The sequence below is a fragment of the Giraffa tippelskirchi genome, chromosome 5, assembly GCF_054371585.1.
Source record: "Giraffa tippelskirchi isolate mGirTip1 chromosome 5, T2T-mGirTip1v1.2.pri, whole genome shotgun sequence".
In the NCBI taxonomy this organism is placed as follows: domain Eukaryota; kingdom Metazoa; phylum Chordata; class Mammalia; order Artiodactyla; family Giraffidae; genus Giraffa; species Giraffa tippelskirchi.
In genome coordinates, this window is record NC_137279.1 from 51,345,890 (window position 1) to 51,368,906 (window position 23,017).

Here is a 23,017-nt window from a genome sequence, read left to right on the forward strand (position 1 = left end):
CAATGAAACTCTGATGGAAAAAAATCAAAGATCTGAATAAATAGAGAAATATCTCTTGGATCTGATAGGAAAACTCAGTGTTGTCAAGATGTCAGTCTTCCCAGTTTGGTCTATAGATTCAAAGCAATCCTAGCAAGTTTTTTTTAAGAACGTTTCTTTCTTTCTTTTTTTTTTTTTTGCTCTCCAAAACATTTTTTAATGAACTTTGTGTACAATGTCAATATGTTGCATAAATTCTTTGTCTCAAAAATGTATAAAACTGCATATTTAATTGCTGACCAGTGGACCAGTTCTGAGAGCTCCCGAGAATCTGTTTCCAGAGCTAGAAGGCTCATTTTAGCTCGAATAAAATTCTGTCTCTTTTTTTCTTCTTAGCTTGATTGTTATTCAATTTTCCACCAACACTGGTAACAAAAGCAATCTAACTTGAATTGTCTTTTTAAAAATAAAGGAATTTATTGGCTTCTGTTTAAAAATGTACCCTGGACTTGTTTTAATCAGGTATGCTAAGACATACCCACATGGAAATGATTGTCATAAATGAAGTTTATACTCATAGAGCTTTAGAAACAGGAAGGCCAGCCTACCACACAGGGCCATTTGGGGAAGGACCAAGGCTGGTCAGGGGGCAGAGAGGATCAAGGTGGGAGAATGTGGCCCAGAGCCTTTAAAAGGGTTTTGATAGGAAAGAATGGGTGAAATAGGGTAGGTACCTGAGTCAGTTTAGGATTATAGAGTTTGCTTCAGTGCAGTAGATTCTGGGCTCTGGGATGGTCTCTAGATGGTCCTGGCCCTGGATTGATTTAGGGCAGGGGGAATACTGGTTTCAAGCATGCTATGCTAAGTCGCTTCAGTCGTGTCCGACTCTGTGCGACCCCATAGACGGCAGCCCACCAGGCTCCGCCGTCCCTAGGATTCTCCAGGCAAGAACACTGGAGTGGGTTGCCATTTCTTTCTCCAGTGAAGAACGTTTATTTCTAAAGTTGATATTGAAGGGCAAAAGTTTATATTGTAAAGTTTATATGGAAGTGCAAGTTTATTCTAAAGTTTATATGGAAAGGCTGAAGTTTATATGGAAACGCAAAAGGCTCAGAAGAGCGAGCACAGTATTAAAGGAGAGAGTAGGGACTTCCCTGGTGGTCCACTGGTTAAGAATTCACTTGCCGGTGTAAGGGATTCAGGTTCAGTCCCTGGTCCAGGAAGATTCCACATGCCTCTGGGATTGAAACCTGTGAACCACAACTACTGAAGCCCGTATGCTGTAGAACCTGTGCTCTGAAACAGGAGAGGTCATGGCAGTTGAGAAGCCTGTGTACCACAATTGGAGAGTAGCCCTTGCTTACCACAACTAAAAGCCTGTGTTTGGCAAAAAAGACCCAGCGCAGCCAAAATATAAAAAGTAAATAAAAATTTAAATAAATAAAGAAGAGAATAAAATTGGAGGACTGGCACTACCTAGCTTCAAGATTTATTATAAAGTTGTGATAATCAAGACAGTGTAGTACTGACGAAAAGATAAGATAAATCAATGGAACAGAACAGAAGCCAGAAATAGACCCACACAAATATAGGCGACTGATCTTTTACAAAGGAACAAAGACAGTATCCTAACAGAAAGGATAGTCTTTTCAACAAATGGAGCTGTAACAACTGTACACTCACATGCAAAAAAAAAAAACTAGACATAGATCTTACACCTTTCACAAAAATTAACTAAAAATGGTATTCTTAACCTTGGGGATCTGTAGCTAGAATTTAAGGGATCTAGGAACCTACATGGGGCTTCCCAGGTGGTACTAGTGGTAAAGAATCCACCTGCCAGGAGATGCAGGTTCAGTCCCTGGGTGGGAAGATCCCCTGGAGGAGGGCATGGCAGCCCACTCCAGTATTCTTACTCGGAGAATCCCATGGACAGAGGAGCCTGGCTAGCCACAGTCCATAGGGTCACAAAGAGTCAGACATGACTGTGTGACTTAGCACGCATGCACACGCATGCAGACATGAGCCTAAATGTGAAAACCTTTTTAATTTCACCAACCTCTAACTGAATTTTAGCATTTCCCTGAATTATGACCCTGTTGACAACAAGACAGAGTATACCTGCAACTGTGAACTCGTAGCTATTTCTCTGTCACCTTAAAACTCTTTGCAGATATCACATAATACTGTTTATACCCATGCTACTCCACAGTTTAATCAGACTTGCTGTTTAAGATATTAATAAGGAAGTACATGTATTATTATTCAAAATTTTGTTTTCATAACAGTTTGATAACTTTTAATACCATTGATTTCTTTGTAATCCTATGTATTTTGCCTTATGCATTAAAAGCACGTTTTTGACAAGGAGTCCATAAATTTCACTGTAGTCCTGAAGGAGTTCTTAACATAGAGGATCATCTGAGTTAGAAGATCCATGGTCCAGGGGAGAATTGATGTGAGCTTGGTGGGAGAATTAAGAAGTGATCAGTGGGAGCTGACCCCACTTTGGGATATATTTTGAAGGTAAAACCAATAGAAAGTGAAAGTGAAGTCGCTCAGTTGTGTCCGACTCTTGGCGACCCCATAGACGGCAGCCCACCAGGCTCCCCTGTCCCTGAGATTCTCCAGGCAAGAATACTGGAGTGGGTTGCCATTTCCCTCTCCAATGCAGGAAAGTGAAAAGTGAAAGTGAAGTCGCTCAGTCGTGTCCGACTCTTGGCGACCCCATGGACTGCAGCCTACCAGGCTCCTCCGTCCATGGGATTTTCCAGGCAAGAGTACTGGAGTGGGGTGCCATCGCCTTCTCCAGAAAGTACTGTAATTAGATGTGGATGTGAGAAAGAGAATAAACAAAGGTTACTATTAGATTTTTTTTACCTAAAAGCTAGGTAAAAGGTTTGCTACTTGCTGAAATGGAGAGCACTTGGAGAGAAGTAAGTAGGTTTCTGTTTTATTTTATATCAGTTTCTTTTGCTATCATACCTAAGCAATCATTGCCTATCCTAAGGTCACAGAGATTAACTCCTATGTTTTCTCGTAAGAGTTTTATACTTTTAGTGCTCACATTTAGGTCTTTGATCCATTTTGAGTTACTTTTTTGTCTGTTGTATGAAAGGTATTCATACTTTTGCAGGCTATTCATGTGTTTCACGGAGAAGGCAATGGCAACCCAGTCCAGTCCTCTTGCCTGGAAAATCCCATGGATGGAGGAGCCTGGTAGGCTGCAGTCCATGGGGTTGCTAGGAGTCAGACACGATTGAACGACTTCACTTTCACTTTTCACTTTCATGCCTTGGAGAAGGAAATGGCAACCCAGTCCAGTACTCTTGCCTAGAGAATCCCAGGGACGGGGGCGCCTGGTGGGCGGCCGTCTCTGGGGTCGCACAGAGTCTGACACTACTGAAGCGACTTAGCAGCAGCAGCAGCATGTGTTTCAGGATCCTTTGTTGCAAAGACTAATCTTTTTCCTATAGAATTGTCTTGGCAACATTGTTGAAAATTGAAGGTCCATTTGTAACAAAGTATTTTCTGTAAGTTGAAAGTTGCTACTGTTAGCTATTAAATTTTAGCTTTTTTTGAGTACTTAATAGAATAGCAGTTGCTTTTTGATCAGCAGCTGAGGACGAGTTTGTCCTGTTCTGTATCTGTTTCATTTGTAAGTGAATGGATTTTGTCTGTAAATCTTTAGAATTGTTGATGACTTCTTCATTGCAAAGATAAGAATTGTCCTTTTAGAAACCGAAGAAGCTAAGAATTGTTATCTTGAGTCTTCTACTTAAAGTTCTGACACAGTTAGGTAAGGAACTATTTAGGAAGCTGTAAAAATAATCCAAGTAAAAGATGATAGTTTGAATCAGGTAATACCTGGGGGTAGAAAGAATCTGAATATGTTGTATCATAGAGTTGACAGGGTTTGCTAATGTCTTGAATGCTAGATGTGCTAGATGTGGAAGAATGGAATCCAATATGACTCCCAAATATTAGGCCTGAAAAACTGGATCAGTTGGGATTAACCAAGGTGGGAAGTAATGGGGAAAGATCCAAATCTTAGTCATCATTAAGATGCCTGTTAGTGCATCATACTCAACAGAATTGTTGAGTATGAACCAGCTTTTCTTTGAGAAATTATGTAATACATGAAATTTTATAAGAGCTTTTGATGGAGCATTGTTTAAATCATCTAAACCTCCCCCCCACGCACACTTTATGGCATATAAAGTACTCAGGATGCTTTTCACTGTAAATAAAATAAGTCAGTAAGAGAGTTTAAAGTATTATTAAAGTCCTAAATTAAGAATCCTTTCTGAATACAATAGGGATGTTTATATCAAGCTTTATTTTGAGACGTGCCGGTCTGGCTCTAAGATCTCCATTTGTGGGACTCCCCGGTGGTCCAGAGGTTCAGACTGTGCTCCCAGCGCATGATATGCCGGTTCAGTCCCTGGTCAGGGAGCCAGAACCCACCTGCCTCAACTGAGGGTTTACATGCCGTAACTAAGACCTGGTGCAGCCAGAAAATAAAGCTAAATAAATAAAAAATTTTAAAGATCTGCATTTTTATGTTTAAAATAAAAGATGTTTTCACCACATGGTATTGGCATAGACATAGACATATAGATCATTGGATTATAGAATCAAAACAGTGTTTCTACAAATATTTGGACAATTGATTTCTTTTTTTAAAATAAAGCACAAAGGCACTGGTGGGAAAAGGATGACCTTTTCAGTAGTGATGGAACAATTGGATATCCATATGCAAAAAGAGTGAACTTTAATCCATACCTTTTATGACATGTAAAAATGAACTGAAATGATCAAAGACCAATGAAAATCCAAAGCTACAAGACTGCTAGAAGAAAACATAGGGTAAAATTTTTTCTACCTTGGATCAAGCAAAGATTTCATAGAAGTGATACCAAAAGTGCAGTCTTTCGAACAAGTGGTTTAATTGAACTGCTCTTCAAAGGATGCCACTAAGAGAATAAAAAGACCACAAACTGAAAGAAAATATTTGCAAAGTATATTATTTGATAAAGGATATTTCATGAACTCAACAACATAACTCAAAACTCAACAGCAACAAAAGATATTAAAAATAGGCAAAAGATTTGTACAGACATCTCACCATAGAAAGTATACAGGTGACAAACATGAAAAGGTGCTCAATGTCATAAGTCATCAAGGAAATGCAGATTAAAGCTGCAGTGAGGTGTCACTGTGAACCTTAGAATGACTAAAATGAAAGAGACTCATTATAGGGCATTTCATCGACGCCGAGTCTGCAAGAGCATATGTGGGTGCCAGGCGGGAGGGGACCACGAAGAAGGTGTATGGATTTGAGCCTCGACTTTTCTAACCCAAGATCTAGAAATGGATTGTGATTCCTGTCCATTAGACTGTAAAGTTATGTAAGTAATCTTGGAAACTATGATGACAACTGAATTGGAATGACCTTTAGGCTATTTTGGACCACTCCAAAGAATGTGGGTTGCTAGAAACCCTCCCAGCTTTGCTTTTGTTGAATATGAAGATCCCCAAGATGCAGGGCTAGATGGGAGAACACTATGTGGCTGCTCAGTAAGATATCAAATGGTGAGAAAAAAATCAAAATCGTGGTCCACCGCCATCTCAAAAGGTCCTCACCGCCATCTCAAAAGGTCCTCGCCCTTGAAGTGGTTATTAAAGGAGGAGTCCTCCACCTTGCTGCCTATCTCCAAGATGGAGAAGCATCTCCCCTAGTCAGAGCAGGTCTCTTGAAAGAGATAGGAGAAGAGAGAGATTGCTGTCCTAGAAGGGTAAATCCAAAACCATTCTGGTCTTTCCTAAGTCTCATAGCCAGTGTAGATCAAATGAAAGGAGATACAAGACCAGTTTGCAAGAAGAGCAGTATAACGAAAATAACTTCTTTGACAGGAGTATGTACAGAAAATTCAGGTTTTGTTTAAGACTTCATAAGCTCGATGCATTCTTAAGATGTTTTAGCTGTTCACATTTGTTTGTTTCTTGGAGCAGTGACACATAAGAGTATAATTTTCTGTGGTTTGAAATGGATCGATTGAGGCATGTAGTATCAAGAATACTTTACAGTGTGCCCTGAAGCACAGTTGAATTTGCTTTGAATTTTAGTCTTGCATGGACTGATGATGAACCTCTAACTCCTGTTCTGCTTAAGTGTGATGTTTATGGAAACAAAACTGGTAGAGACTGAAGACTTTTTCCATAGCTGGGATATGGTATGCAGCTGTAGTTAAGCAAGCAGTCTTTAAGAGCTGCTCCGAACACAGGCCAACAGGTAAAAATTAAAGCAGCACCCTTAAACTAGATTAGAGGTTTGAAAGTGTTCACACTGGACAAGAGGTTTTCCAGTTGGTGTGGAATCCTAGAAATTTCAAGAAAGTTAGCTTGCCTTTGCTTTGGGTCAGAAGTTCTGTATGTGATTCCCTGGTGGTGGGCTTCCCTGGTGGGTCAGGGGGTAAAGCATTTGCCTGCAATGCGGGAGACCTGGGTTTAATCCCTGGGTCAGGAAGATCCCCTGGAGAAGGAAATGGCAACCCACTCCAGTACTCTTGCCTGGAAAATGCCATGGACGGAGGAGCCTGGTAAGTTACAGTCCATGGGGTTGCAAAGAGTTGGACATGACTGAGCAACTAATGCTTTATATGATTGCTAGTAAGCTACATTCCATGGGGCTGCAAAGAGTTGGACATGACTGAGCAACTAATGCTTTCATGTGATTGCTGTATATGAATCAGTTCAGTTGCTCAGTCGTGTCTGACTCTTTGCGAGCCCATGGACTGCAGCATGCCAGGCTTCCCTTTCCATCACCAACTTCCGGAGCTTGTTCCAACTCACATCCATTGAGTAGGTGATGCCATCCAACCATCTAATCCTCTGTCGTCCCCTTCTCCTCCCACCTTCAGTCTTTCCCAGCATTGGGGTCTTTCCAGTGAGTCAATTCTTTGCATCAGGTGGCCAAAATATTAGAGTTTCAGCTACAGCATCAGTCCCTCCAATGAATATTCAGTACTGATTTCCTTTAGGATTGACTGGTTTGATCTCCTAGCAGTCCAAGGGACTCTGAAGAGTCTTCCGGTCCAACACCACAGTTTAAAAACATCAATTGTTTGGCGCTCAGCTTTCTTTATAGTCCAGTTCTCACATCCATACATGACTACTGGAGAAACCATAGCTTTGACTAGATGGACCTTTGTCAGCAAAGTAATGTCTCTGCTTTTTCATATGCTGTCTAGGTTGGTCATAGCTTTACTTCCAAGGAGCAAGCATCTGTTTATTTCATGGCTGCAGTCACCATCTGCAGTGATTTTGGAGCCCCCCAAAATAAAGTCTGTCAGTGTTTCCATTGTTTCTCCATCTATTTGCTATGAAGTGGGACCAAATGCCATGATCTTTGTTTTTTGAACGTTGAGTTTTCAGCCAGCTTTTTCACTCTCGTCTTTCACTTTCATCAAGAGACTCTTAAGTTCTTCTTTGCTTTCTGCCATAAGGGTGGTGTCATCTGTGTATCTGAAGTTATTAATATTTCTCCTGAAAATCTTGATTCCAGCTTGTGCATCATCCAGCCTGGCATTTTGCATAATATACCCTGCATATAAGTTAAAGAAGCAGGGTGACAATATACAGCCTTGATGTACTCCTTTCCCGATTTGGAACCAGTCTGTTGTTCCATGTCCAGTTCTAACTGTTGCTTCTTGACCTGCATACAGATTTCTCAGGAGGCAGGTAAGGTAGTCTGGTATTCCTATCTCTAAGAATTTTCCACGGTTTGTTGTGATCCACACAGTCAAAGGCTTTGGCATAGTCAATAAAGCAGAAGTAGATGTTTTTCTAGAACTCTATTGCTTTTTCGATGATCCAACAGATGTTGGCAATTTGATCTCTGGTTCCTCTGTCTTTTCTAAATCCAGCTTGAACATCTGGAAGTTCATGGTTCACGTACTGTTGAAGCTTGGCTTGGAGAATTTTGAGCATTACTTTACTAGCGTGTGAGATGAGTACAATTGTGCTATAGCTTGAACATTCTTTGGCATTGCCTTTCTTTGGGATTGGAATGAAAACGGACCTTTTCCAGTCCTGTGGCCACTGCTGAGTTTTCCAAATTTGCTGGCATATTGAGTGCAGCACTTTCACAGCATCATCTTTTGGGATTTGAAATAGCTCCACTGGAATTCCATCACTCCACTAGGTTTGTTCACAGTGATGCTTCCTAAGGCCCACTTAACTTCACATTCCAGGATGTCTGGCTGTAGGTAAGTGATCACATCATTGTGATTATCTGGATCATGATGATCTTTTTTGTATGGTTCTTCTGTGTATTCTTGCCACCTCTTCTTAATCTCTTCTGCTTCTGTTAGGTCCATACCATTTCTGTCCTTTATTGTGACATCTTTGCATGAAATGTTCTCTTGGTATCACTTATTTTCTTGAAGACATCTTTAGTCTTTCCCATTTTGTTGTTTTCCTCTATGTCTTTGCATTGATCACTGAGGAGGGCTTTCTTATCTATCCTTGCTGTTCTTTGGAACTGTACTTTCAAATGGGTTTATCTTTCCTTTTCTCCTTTCCCTTTCACTTCTCTTCTTTTCTCAGCTATTTGTAAAGCCTCCTCAGACAAGTATTTTGCCTTTTTGTGTCTCTTTTTTCTTGGGGATGGTCTTGATCACTGCCTCCTGTACAGTGTCATGAACCTCCATCCATATTTCTTCAGGCACTCTGTCAGATCTAATCCCTTGAATCTGTCACTTCCACTGTATAATCGTAAGGGATTTGATTTAGGTCATACCTGAATGGGCTAGTGGTTTTCCCTACTTTCTACAATTTAAGTCTGAATTTGGCAATAAGGAGTTCGTGATCTGAGCCACAGTCAGCACCCAGTCTTGTCTTTGCTGAATGTATAGAGCTTCTCCTTCTTTGGCTGCAAAGAATATAATCAGTCTGATTTTGGTGTTGACCATCTGGTGATGTCCGTGTGTAGTCTTCCCTTGTGTTGTTGGAAGAGGGTGTTTGCTATGACCAGTGCATTCTCTTGGCAAAACTCTATTAGCCTTTGCCCTGCTTCATTCTGTACTCCAAGGCCAAATTTGCCTGTTACGCCAGGTACCTCATGACTTCCTACTTTTGCACTGCAGTCCCCTATAATGGAGAGGACATCTTTTTTGGGTGTTAGTTCTAGAAGATCTTATAGGTCTTCATGGAACTGTTCAGTTTGAGCTTCTTCAGCATCACTGGTTGGGGCATAGACTTGGATTACTGTGATATTGAATGGTTTGCCTTGGAAACAAGCAGAGATCATTCTGTCATTTTTGAGATTTCACCCAAGTGCTGCATTTTGGACCTTTGTTGACTCTGATGGCTATTCCATTTCTTCTAAGGGATTCTTGCCCACAGTAGTAGATATAATGGTCATCTGAGTTAAATTAGCCCATTCCCATCCATTTTAGTTCCCTGATTCCTAAAATGTCGATGTTCACGCTTTCCATCTCCTGTTTGAATCAGTTTATCTTGATTCATGTACCTAACCTAACATTCCAGGTTCCTGTGCAATGTTGTTCTTTACAGCATCGGACTTTACTTCCATCACCAGTCACATCCACAGTTGGGTGTTGTTTTCGCTTTGGCTCCGTCTCTTCATTCTTTCCAGTGTTATTTCTCCACTCTTCTTGAGTAGCATATTGGGCACCTACCGATCTGGGGATTCATCTTTCAGTGTCATTTCTTCTTGCTTTTTCATACTGTTCATGCTGTTCTAAAGGCAAGAATACTGGAGTGGTTTGCCATTGCCTCCTCCAGTGGACCACGTTTTGTCAGAATTTTCCACCATGACCCATCTGTCTTGGGTGGCCCTACATGGCATGGTTCATATTCACTGAGTTAAGACAAGTTGGTTCATAGTTTCACTGAGTTATGTGTATGAATACATAGCTCTTTGTAACATTCTTTATTTGGAAATTTGAGACTATTCAAGATATCTGTGGCATCCAGTTTAAGGGTAAATTGTAGAGCCGAACTTTGAGATACTGTGCAAGAATTTTTTCCATACTGTCATTTGTATTATGTTTTGTGAGAATTCTTGGGATTAAAGTTTTGGTTACAAATTGTTGTTTTAACCTGAAAGCCTGTTTTTCCCTTAAAGAACTAAAATATTCTGAGCTTGGTATCAAGTCTTGGTATAACATTCCAATTGGAAGCCATACTTACATATTTTCTTGTAAAGTGCTTTTAAAAATAAAATATTAACATAATTGTGTAATAGTTGAACCCACTATTACCATGGTTCTTGTCCCATAGAAGGCAGTTGGTTACACAAATTTTATTTTGTAAAGAAACACAGTTGAGGGTTTTGAATTGAAGAAAGACTTTGGTTGTCTTACCTAAGTGATGGTACACTTTTGGAAGTAGAAACCAGTTCAAAGTTCATGATATTCAGTGAACAACATTTTAAAATACAGCTACATGGTACATTATAATTCTAAGTTTCCCTAATAAAAGAAAAACTTTTATCATTAGTACAAAAACTTCCCACAAAGCTTTAAAAGTTGCTTCCATTTTATCTAATTTGAGATATTACATGGGAATTCTACATTGATCCATCGTGATGTAAAATGCACTTTATGACTCAAAAGTAATTGTGGAATTGAATATGGAGGCACACATAACCTTCCTCTTAGAAATGTACAGGAGTTGTAATTTCAAGTTTTTGTACAATTAGATTAAATCGTAATGCAACAACAACAAAAGATTAACTGTACTAAGAATTGACAGGGATACAGATATGAATATATTACTGTTGGCAATGTAAGATGGTACAGCTTGTTCGGAAAGCAGTTTGTTGATTTTTCAAAGTTAAATGTACACCTGCAGTGTGTTATTGCCATGCTGCTTTGCATCCCATACTTAGGTATTTACTGAAGAGAAACAAAAGCATATACAAAGACTTGTACTTGAGTGGTCACAGCATCTCTATTTATAGTAGTCCAAAACTGGAAATGAACCAAATGTTTGTCAACAGAAGAATTAAAAAACAAATGTGATATAGCCACACAATGGAATGCTACTCAGCAATAAAAAAGTTAAACACTGATACATATGACAACTTAGGTGAATCTCGAAATAATTATGTTGAGAAAAAGAAAGCAGATAGTATATGCTGTGTGATTCCACTTACATAAAATTCAAGAAAATGCAAACTAATCCATTGTGACGAAACAGATCAGTGGCTGCCTAGGGTAAGGGGATTTAGGGAAGGACAAGAGAGAGAGGTTAAAAAGGAATCATCAGTAAAGTGCACTCCATTTTTAAAGTGCAGTGTTTTCCTAAGACCAGAATGTTTTCAAACCTTTGCCCTGTAGAGTCAGGTGACCCTTAGGCTTGTCAGACACGTGGTGGTGAAAGTGTTAGGCTTCATTCTGCAGAGTGGAGCAGGATTTGAGAGAATAGAATATGTATTTTAGGAAGATAACTCTGGCAGCATTGTAAGGGGCCCCAGGGAGAGGAAATTTAGTAAAGAACCCATTAAGGGGACATTACATTTGGCCTTGACTGAGGTTCGAGGTAATAGGAAGCAGACTTGATAAAATTGATAGAATGTGTCACCAGTTAGAGGGAAGGGAGAAACCTGCCTGGTATTTGGGGGACAGGCAGGGATCATCATATAAGATCAAGAATCCTGAAGGAAAACAGGTTTGGGGCAGGAAGAAGGTGGATAGACTTCACTTTCTTAAGGACAAGGAGAGTCTTTTAATTCTAAAAATAGTCTAATTTATCAGTTTTTTCTCTTAAAAAATGTACTCTTCCTGTCTCTCACGTTAATTATATTTTATAAAGATTTTATTTTATTTATTTAAGGCTTTTCCTCCCTTTGTCTCTAGATATCATTGACCCTGCAATCCTGCGCCCAGGCCGCCTGGACAAAACACTCTTTGTGGGTTTACCACCACCAGCAGATCGTCTTGCCATCTTAAAAACTATCACAAAAGTGAGTAAAGGAAATGATATATTTTTGTGTATATTTCTGACATTTTAAATATAGATAGGTTTAAATATTTGTCCAACCTGTATCTCCCAAAGGAGAAAGTGAACTATTATCTAGAATTTTTTTAATTAATTTTTATTGGAGTGTAGTTGCTTTACAATGTTGTGTTTTTACTGTACAGCAAAGCGAATCAGCTATATGTATACATATATCTCCTCTTTTGGGGATTTCCTTCCCGTTTAGGTCAACACAGGATACTAGAGTTCCCTGTGCTATATAATACATTCTTCTTAGTTACCTATTTTGTACATAGTATCAGTAGTGTATACATATACGTCAATCCCAATCTCCCATTTCCTCCCACCACCTCTCTTTCTTCCTTGGCACCCATACATTTGTTCTCTACTACTTTTGCTTTGCAAATAAGATCATCTTTACCATTTTTCTAGATTCCACAATATGTGTTAATATACGATATTTGTTTTTCTCTTTGTGACTTACTTCACTCTGTATGGCAGGTTTTAGGTTCATCCATTTCTCTACAAATGACCCAATTTCATCCTTTTATGGCTGAGGAATATCCCATTGTATATGTGTCCACATCTTCTTTTATCTGTTTCTCTGTTGATGGACATTTAGGTCATTTCCATGTCCTGGCTTTTGTAAATAGTGCTGCAATGAATATGGGGGTGCTTATGTCTTTTTGAATTATGGTTCTCTGCAGATATATGCCTGGTAATAAGGTTGCTGGGTCATTTGGTAGCTTTATTTTTAGCTTTTTAAAAACCCTCATACTGTTCTGCATAGTTGGCTGTATCAGTTTACATTCCCACCAGTGGTACACGATGGTCACATTTCTTCACACCCTCTCCAGCATTGATTGTTTGTGACTTTGATGATGGCCATTCTGACTGGTGTGAGGTGATACCTCATAGTTTTGATTTGCATTTCTCTTGTAAAAGTGGCAAGAATACACAGAACTATATTTAAAAAGTCTTAATGACCCAGATAACCACAATGGTGTGGTCACTCACCTAGAGCCAGACATCCTGGAGTGTAAAGTCAGGTGGGCCTGAGGAAGCATTACTATGAACAAAGCTAGTGTAGGTAATGGAATTCCAGCTGAGCCATTTCAGATCCTGAAAGACGATGCTGTTAAAATGCTACACTCAATATGTCTGAAGTTTTGGAAAACTCAGCAGTGGCCACAGGACTGGAAAAGGTCAGTTTTCATTCCAGTCCCAAAGAAGGGCGATGCCAAAGAATGTTCAAACTACACACAGTTGCACTTGTTTCATAAGCTAATAAGGTTATGCTCAAAATCCTTCAGGCTAAGCTTCAGCAGTATGTGAACTGAGAACTTCTAGATGTACAAGCTGGTTTTAGAAAAGGCTAAGGAACCAGAGATCAAGTTGCCAACATCCATTGGATCATAAGGCAAGGGAATTCCAGAAAAACATCTACTCTGCTTCATTGACTGTGCTAAAGCCTTTGACTCTGTGGATCACAACAAACTGTGTAAAATTCTTGAAGACATGAGAATACCAGACCACCTTACCTATGTCCTGAGAAACCTGTATGTGTGTCAAGAAGCAGCACTTAGAACTGGACACGGAACAACAGACTGGTTCAGAATTGGGAAAGGAGTACAAGGCTGTATATTGTCACCCTGCTTATTTAACTTATATGCAGAATACATCATGAGAAATGCTGGACTGGATGAAGCACAAGCTGGAATCAAGATTACCAGATGAAATATCAGCAACCTCAGAAATGAAGATGATCTCACTCTAATGGCAGAAAATGAAGAGGAACTAAAGAGTTTCTTGATGAAGGTAAAAGAAGAGAGTAAAAAAAGCTGACTTGAAACTCAACATTCAAAAAACTAAGATCATGGCTTCTGATCCCATTCCTTCACAGCAAATAGAAGGGGAAGAAGTAGAACCTCTGACAGATTTCATTTTCTTGGGCTCCAAAATCACTGCGGATGGTGACTGCAGCCATGAAATTAAAAGACACTTGCGTCTTGAAGGAAAGCTATGACAATCCTAGACAATGTATTAAATAGCAGAGACCTCACTTTGTTGACAAAGGTCTGTGTAGTCAAAACAATGATTTTCTAGGAATCATGTATAGGTATGAGAGTTTGACCACAAAGAAGACTAAGTACCAAAGAGTTGATGCTTTTGAACTGTGGTGCTAAAGAAGACTCTTGAGAGTCCCCTGGACTCCAAAGAGATCAAACCAGTCAATCGTAAAGGAAATCAACCCTGAATATTCATTGGAAGGACTGATGCTGAATCTGAAGCTCCAGTACTTTGGCCACTTGATACAGAGAACTGACTCACTGAAATAGACCTTGATGCTGGGAAAGATTTCAATCTTTCCCAGCAAAAGGAGAAGATGGCAGCAGAGGATGAGATGGTTGGATACCATCACCAACTCAGTGGACGTGAATTTGAGCAAACTCCAGGGGATAGTGAAAGACAAGAGAGCCTGCTGTGCTGTGGTCCATGGGGTCATGAAGAGTTGAACACGACTTAGTGGCTGAGCAACAGCACAATGAGGCCCCAGAAAGCTCCGTCCCTGCTTTCATCGTTTGATATTATAGCAAAAAGAAAGTCTGTGAACCAGAAAGTGCCCTTCACCAGACACTGAACCTACTGGCATGGCTTAGAGTTGGACAAAGAGTCGGACATGACTTAGTGACTGAACAACAACAGACATGATTATCCAGGAATCTTGTTTTTCTGTTGATCCATCCTGGTCAAGAATGGGCTTGTTTGTTGTTGATGTTCTATAAAATAGTGTTTATGTTCAACAGAAGAGCATCACTGCCTAGCTGTGAGCCCAGTCAACTCATAGCAAAGCCATGGCCCACTTGCTGGATGTCAGGGCCTGCTTTTCTCTGTCTTGATGGCTTTATATTTCCAGGTTTTTCTATCATGCACATATAGCTGTATATTAGGGGTAAGGGTATGGAGAATTTTTTTCTAAACAAAAACATAAATGTTGAGGTTAAAAGGGAAGAGCCTAGGATTTGCTAGAAAGCCTTTTTGGGTAGCTTCCATGCACAAAGTTGTGACTGTTGAAAGAAAATAAAAAGCAGAAGGCTGATAAAAATCTGCACAACTTTGAAAGGAACTTTTGTGGGCTTGTGGTTTAGACCGTTAAAGTGTCGGTTCTCAACATCTATCTATGCTAAAGGCTAAGGAGGGCTGTGGGCCATTTTTTCTTAGACTTGTTTTTTGTAGCAGTTATGAGTGTGTCGTATTCTCAGACCACTCCACAGGAAGGGACCCGCTTGGGCCTGGGCAGCTGGGCACATTTTGTTGCCCTCTGAGGAGAGCTCCTTGCACTGCATTTCACATCCTTACCTCACTTTCCCTCCAGAGGCCTGGAATGTTTAAAGATCTTTGTCGATGGCTAAAGCTGAAGCAGGGTAGAGGGAGGGGAAGCAGAATCTCTAACTTCAGGACAGAGTCCACAAGGCAGACCTCCTGCCCACAGGTTGTCTTTGTAAAGACTCAGCCAAAAGTGAGGAAAATTGGTATTTTTAATGTATATCTCTCACAGCCTAAGTTTCTTAAGAGAAAAGTGAGCAAAGATATACTGCTTCTTTATACTTTGTATTTGGTGATTCTGGTAATCATGTGGTAATGAGAGGCTTATCACTAAAAACCCCCTTGGACAAGTGGAATTTTTTTCTTTTGTAATTTCCATTTCTTCCCTATAAATGTCATTAAAACTTACCCTTATCTCAGAAAGCCAGGTTATTTGATGTCTGCCAAATGCTTTGAGATAATAATATGCAATCTTTAAAATGGTGATAAAAATCCCACTGAAAGACCCAAAATTTTCAGTGTTTTTAAAATGTGCTCCAGAAGACTAAAACATATAAAACGTCTCACCTAGAAGTATAACGGGTTAAATTTTCATGAGCTAAGATAAAAATATCTGATAGAATGATAAGTGATATTTATTAAACACTGTGTTCTAGGTACTTTACATATTCTGAATATGCCTAATCCTTGCAACTGCTTATACGTATCATTTTAATAAATGAGTCTCTATAGTATTTACATATTTGGTTTTATAAGCTTACTAATATTCCACTTAAAATTTTTCTAATTGCTCCCACTTGACAGTAAATAGAATTGACCTTTCATTTTACTTCTTACTGAAAGTCAGAAACATTTCTACATTTCAGTTAGGAATAATTAGATTTTAATGATCCCAAGATTCCTCAGCCTGCATTTCTACTCATTGGAAAGTAATGTTGCTATTGAAACTTTTGGAAGTATCTTATGTTGACCACACCACACACACACCCCCAAAAAGGACAATTTGTTACTTCTTTCCAATTGATAATATGTTGGGAGTTAATTTTTCTAAAAAAAAATAATTTCCTAAGAACTAGAAAGTTTCTAAGAATCTTTTCTAAAGATTATTTTTCTAAAATATTGCTTTTAGATAAGCATTTGTTTATTGTGTTCCTTTATATATTGAACTTTCTCAAAATATTTAACTTAAAAGAGTGCCCTGAATATAGGAAATTGGCAATTGCTCCCAGTATGTAGTTGTGAGAAAAGTTTCTCCTCTAGGTTCTCATAAAGAAAGCACTCAGATGTGATAGATGTTTTTTACAATATCCCTGTCAAATAATAGCACAATAATAACACAATAAACACAATAATAAGCTTTTCAGTACTGAAGCTGGTGGTTGTCCTAGTGTAAGCTGAGGACATAACTAAAAACGGGTTCGTTAAAAACAACTTGATGAAAAATCAAAGACATGTATTCTGAGATGTGTGGGCCTCTGTGAAAGTCCAGCTTGACCCAAGAATAGAATATAGATATTGAGAAATATGGAAGAATTATCCTCAGGTATTCCTCCATGAATTGACTTCTTATGATTGAGTTTTTGATCAAAACAGAACAGTGGATAGTTTGAAGTAAAATTCTCTAGCAGCGCAGGGAATGTCCACATGCTGGGTGACAGTCAGGGTGCGGTTGATAGTTTCTCAGGAACATTAAAGACTCTCAGAAGGGCTCATGCCTAATGAGGAAGCCTTTTGTCCCACCCCGTGCCTCCTCCTACGGTGGACTGGGACTCAACAAGGAAGTGTTCTCAGGCTTTCCCACTGCAGACATAGCTTGGAAAGTCCAAACATTTTTCTCCATCATGATAAACCCTTAGTACATGTTCATTCATCACTATTTAAACAAGACTTCCCCTCCCTCTCTTAAATATAGCACCAAATTATCTCTATTTATCTGGTAATAAGATCCTGGGTTTTTTTGAGGGGATTCCCTGGTGGCCCAGTGGTAAGAACTTGGTTCCGCCATGGACTTGGGCTCAATCCCTCTTCTGGGAACCAAAATCCTGCCTCCTTGAATCCCTGCCCACCTCTGCCCCCTGACAAAATTGAAAACGTTGATATTAAAAGGAACCTTGGGGTCACTTAGTCTGTCTAGTTTTACATACAACCAGAGAGAGAAAGGAAAAAAGCACCAAAATTGTCTGCTGAGGTCACCCAGAGAGTTTATTTTCCCATGTTTATTTCACAGGTCAGAGTGGATTGAGTGGGAAACATAACTGTTTCTTGAATCTGTAATAGATGAACATTTGCATTTTATCGTATAATAGCAGCTAGCTGTTTATGTACAGTTTGTGAAATTCTTAAACATGCCCAGCTGCAGGGACAGCTGCTGAGCGTGTGCTAAAGGAAGGTGATGGCTCAAGGTGCTGGGTCGTCTGACCCTCTGCTGGGAGCACCTTCTGAGATAATATTTACACTTGAGGCTTAATGACATATGTTTATTTGCTGTTTTCCTGTATATATATTTCTTCTTAAACTGTGTCCATGTAATATTTGCTACAAAGGAAAGACAATATGTAGTGTAGATATAAGTTATGAATCAGAATAAATCAGAATAATAAAGCACATATAAGCTTACCATCTAACATCGTAAACTTTGTCACTAAAATCTGTTTTATTTGCCTCTGCAGTGTAAGTCACTAAAAATGTTATTAAATATGTACTGTATGCATGCAAAGTACCATGTTAAGTGTTGTTGAAATTTTGAGACTGTTCTGATACTTGTCATTTCTAGCATCTCTTGGTGTGAGCTGGAGGGGAGTTGGCATCAGAGTGAGGATTAAGTTTTAGATAAAGGGTTGGAAAAGAAGACATTGAGCACAGAGGTATTTTGTTGTAGAGCAGTTTGCTGATTGTTCTCTCCTGGCCACGGTCAGTGTTATTTCTCCCTTCCAAGCCAACCTCACACTAAAACTTAAGCTAACGTATACACATCAAAACTAATTATTGTTTGTGTATTTGCCATATTTAATCAGGCAAAGGAAATGTGATTCTTCACCTTTGGAAAGAATGAGGGTGGTGGGATTTGTTCTTGGTGTTTTGTTTTTGGCTGTAGTGCTTACACATTTTTCACACTTCACCAGAATAAATTGTTTGCCTTTGGCTTTCCCAAGTTTGGGATCTGCTTCTTAACTTCATTTCTCAAAACTGAAATCTGTAAAAATCTGTAACACTAGTCTGGGAGTGAGTTATATTCATTCAGTCAAGCAGCTGTTACAATCTGTTTAGAACGTATTATGTGGGGAAATACTGATCTTTAAAGTCTCAACTAAAGTGGATGTTTCTGTCTCACTTAGAATGGTACAAAACCCCCACTGGATGCAGATGTAAACTTGGAAGCAATTGCTGGTGACCTTCGCTGTGATTGTTATACGTAAGTATGTCAGTCTCAGATCACTTAACTCTCTGAGGCCCCATTTCCTCATGTGTAAAATGAGGGAGAGTGATATAGCAGGAGGATTAAGTTAGGAGTCCTGTAAAGCACCCAGGGTCTGGCTGTTCCTCCTCGTTAGAGACAGGACCACCCATTTTGAGGCTCTGAGGAGTTCTCAGGAATAGGGGAATCCTCTCGTATGTCAACTGCTGATGTTCAGTCACCCTGACCACCATCACTGCCCTTCACAACTTGTCTCTCTGTCCTTCCAGAATATTACAGGAGACATCTTATTACCAGCTACCAAATTACCTAGGTGCTTCAGCATTTAAAAGAAAATAATCTACAATCTTTTCAAGCCTCAGAATGCATTTTTTATAGCACACCTATTAATATCCACACAGTCTATATGAAAACGGGAGGTCAGATATTTCTACTTTCATAGTTTATAGTGGTTATGAGTTTTTGTTGTTTTCTTCATTATCATAAAATTTCATTATATTAATGTTCCCAATTTTGGCTCACAGGGAAGAAAATGAAATTCACATTTAACAGGGCACATCTCTCCCTCCGTTTTTGTTTTTGTTTTTTTATGAGGGGGTGAACCTCAAAGCATGTGGGATCTTACTTCCCCAAGCAGGGATCGAACCCATGCTCCCTGCTGTGGAAACATGGAGTTTTAACCACTAGACCACCAGGGAGTTCTCCTCTGGCTTATTTTTAAAGCCCTGTTGATTGTCCACAATACACTTGGTGTTCATAATATTCCTCTAGCTCAAGGCCAAATAGATGTGCTTTCTGAAGCTAAGTCAGTCAAGGAAGGTGGTGTTTTAATCTTCAAGGTCTTCTAGAGTCTGTTGTTCACAGTGTAAATTTATATCCAAAGAACATAGCTACCGGTACTGATACAAGCACTCAGTTCTTTCCAGTTCTAGTTGAAGAATTTCACAAAACTGTCTCATGAGATGATTACACTTGAAACCATGCTACTCACTTTTAGGGAGTGTGGCCAGGATCCAAAGTCTAATTTCCAATTTTTTCATACATAAACATCTTAGGGATCTGAGTCTTGATCTTTGTTCTGCTACCGCAATCCCAGTGCTCCTGAGAGATTTGCTACACTCCAGTCAGGACTCTTGTCTCACTTAAGAAAGCAGTGACTGTCTCAGTGAAGGGGAAATGATCAGTCCCAGGCCATGGTGTTGAAGGGCCTGTGTAAAAGCCCTGCATTACCTTTAAGGAGAATGTACCTTTTCCCCTCTTTGGGAATCAGATGCGTGCCAGTCTATAGTTAATGAACTTACTGCTAAAGAAAATAGGACTTAAGTGAGTAGTTTACGTATTTGAGTGCTAAATCTGAAAAGATTTTCAGTTGATAACAGAGATAATTTTGATGCAGAACTGACCCTTGGCCAATATTTTGGATTATACCACATAGGAGGTCATTTATTAAATGGGTCATGGTTAAACTTGAATGGTATATGTTTTGGGTTTTAATATGACTGTCATCACAGGAACTGTATAATACTGCAGCCCTCAGCTACTTGTTAACATTAGTTAATGGTGTCTCTGCACCAGTGTTGATTTAACATATGGAGTTTCCCTGATGTCTCAGACAGTAAAGAATCTGCCTGAATGCAAGCGACCTGGGTTCGAGCCCTGGTTCGAAAAGATGCCCTGGAGAAAGGAATGGCAACCCACTCTGGTATTCTTGTCTGAAGAATTTTATGGACAGAGGAGCCTGGTGGGCTACAATCCATGGTGTCACATAGAGTTGGACACGACTGAGTGACTAACACTTTCACGCTTTTCACAAAGAAATGAATACCCTAGCATGTATGTGATTGTTAAATATTACAAACCTAGCACCTAACCAGCAGAAACATTGAGTTCAGTTAATAATTTAAATTTAGTAATATTGGGTATATGGATTATCAGCGTTATATATTAAATAAGTTTGTCTAGAGATGAGAATTTTTTTTTTTTTTAAAGATGAGGTTGAAGCTCTTTCTCAAAGAATCTCTAAGAATCCTGTTAAAGATGTAATGTATTGAAACACCAGTCAACCCCAACATCTTTCACTGAACTCAAGAACCATGCTGATTCAGCATATTATTACAGAGGCCAATTAAATGAAGGCTTGTTAATTCTTGTCATATTTTAAGTAATTTATGATGTGTCAGTTCAGCTTGAGCTTGAATCAAGTGCATCAAACACTTTAGCCTTTGTATTTTCCTTTTTTGAACTAGGGGTCATAAATGACTTTTTATATAAGCTTAGTTTAGACGTTAGGTAATATACTAATGGTATATACTTGTAATGGGCCAGTTAGTACTTTAGCATGAGCCTTGTGAATAAAATTTTACAGTAAATAATGTGTAAGTTGCTTTCTTCTGACTGTTTTAGACTTTTTATTTTAACATTACGGTCTGTAAGGAATATTTGACTCACTGCATGTTTCCTTCATAATTTCCTTTCTTCTAAAACTTAGAAGTATTTTGAGTAAAAACTAAAAGCTCTTTCCTAGTGACCATGATTGGTTTATCCCACCTTTATTGGTCAGTTTCTTTCCTGAATGTTTAATATGTGACTTAAAAGGAAATTACTGGGCTTCCCTGGTGATCCAGTCCAGACTTCACCTTCCAATGCAGGGGGCACAGATTCAATCCCTGATCGAGCAGCCAAGATCCCACATGCTTCTTGGCCAAAAAACCAAAACGTAAAACAGAAGCAATATTATCACAAATTCAATAAAGACTTTCAAAAAATACATTTAAAGAAAAAAGGAAATTGCTTTCAGACTTTTTTCTGGGCTTTTGCACAGTGTCTAAGAATAAATGAATTAAGAGCTCTTCTCTTATTTCAGGGGTGCAGATCTCTCTGCTTTGGTACGGGAGGCTTCTATTTGTGCCCTGAAGCAGGAAATGGCAAGACAGAAGAGTGAAAGTGAAAAAGGTACAGTTCTCTCCAAAATCTCTCAGTCCTAGTTAATTATCACTCTGGGTACCTAATGCCACTGTTAACCTGGAAAATGACCATTTTCTAGCATCTATCATCTGTGATATTAAAACTGACATTTTTCTGATGAGACCTTTAGCAGCCGTTCTGGAATATTATGTAACCTCTGTAGCTGACAACTATAATAATAGCAGTTACTTGGTGCCTTATACAATGTATTCTGTCTTTGCTTATCATCATATGAGAATGTTTATAGAGTAAGGCTCGTAGCTACATATACTGTTTTCATCATGAGTTTGGTCAGTTTATCAGTCCTGGAAAACATCCTCATTCTTTTGTTAGGGTGATACCTACTGTTAAAATGTAACCTAATCTGAAGAGCCTAGAAAACACATAAGAAAAGAAAATTGAAATGACTTTCCATATACTTACACTTTCTTTTGGGACATCTCAGCAGCTTTGCACTGTTCTTCACATTTGACAGTGTGTTTGAGAATACCATTTGGGTGTGTGTAGACGAAAATGATTTATTTGTGACCTGCAGTCTGACTGCCAAGTAGAGAAATAGCCTCTGCTTTGCTTGGTTCCTGAGAGAATTGTTTGATCGGTTACAGTGTGTGGCCGTCTTTGAACATATATATTTAGTAGCGTCGAATACCTTCTTCATAAAGTCCTTCCTTTTCCTCAAAACTTGAACTTTCATCTCAAGTTCAAACCTGTATTGATCTCCTTTTATTCACTAGATTTCACAGAAGATGTTTCTTTATTTGTGTTTATTTCATTTATTCTTTTCCCTTTTTTCTTTGGCTACCAGGAATCTTGGAGCTAACTTTTGTTTACAGTTACAGCAGCATATGCTTAGCTTAGGTTTATCAACACACATATCTTCTTTTTTTAAAATTTTTAATTATTTAGGCCTTTTAAAAAATTTATTTATTTTTAGATAATTGCTTTATAATATTGAGTTGATTTCTAGCATACATCATCATGAATCAGCCATCAGTATACATATATCCCTTCCCTCTTGAACCTTCTTCCTTCCTCCTACCCCATCCCACCACTCCAGGTTGTCTCAGAGCCTTGGTTTGAGTTCCCTCAGTCATACAGCAAATTCCCACTGGCTACCTATTTTACATATGGTAATGTATGTGTTTCTATGTTACTCTCTCCATTTGCTCCACCCTCTCCTTCCCCCACCCCCTTTTTTTGTGTTTAACAAACATTTGTAAGGGGGGAAAATGCTCCAGACTAAGAAGTGAACCACTCTTACATACACAAACATTTATTAAGGCAAAATGTACCCTACGGGACCAGGAAAGTGTAACCTGCCAT

General features: G+C 39.0%; 1 protein-coding gene across 20 annotated transcripts in view; it reads left to right on the top strand.

Moving 5' to 3' along the window:
• Positions 1 to 23,017, top strand: part of NVL (nuclear VCP like) — a 92,132-nt gene that overhangs the window by 53,167 nt on the left and 15,948 nt on the right. For all 20 annotated transcript variants that reach the window (XM_081491586.1, XM_081491581.1, XM_081491593.1 and 17 more), the window contains 3 exons: positions 11,868 to 11,974; positions 18,651 to 18,727; positions 21,594 to 21,682. In XM_081491586.1, the coding sequence (XP_081347712.1) occupies positions 11,868 to 11,974; positions 18,651 to 18,727; positions 21,594 to 21,682 (273 nt within the window). The remainder of the gene's footprint in view (positions 1 to 11,867; positions 11,975 to 18,650; positions 18,728 to 21,593; positions 21,683 to 23,017) is intronic.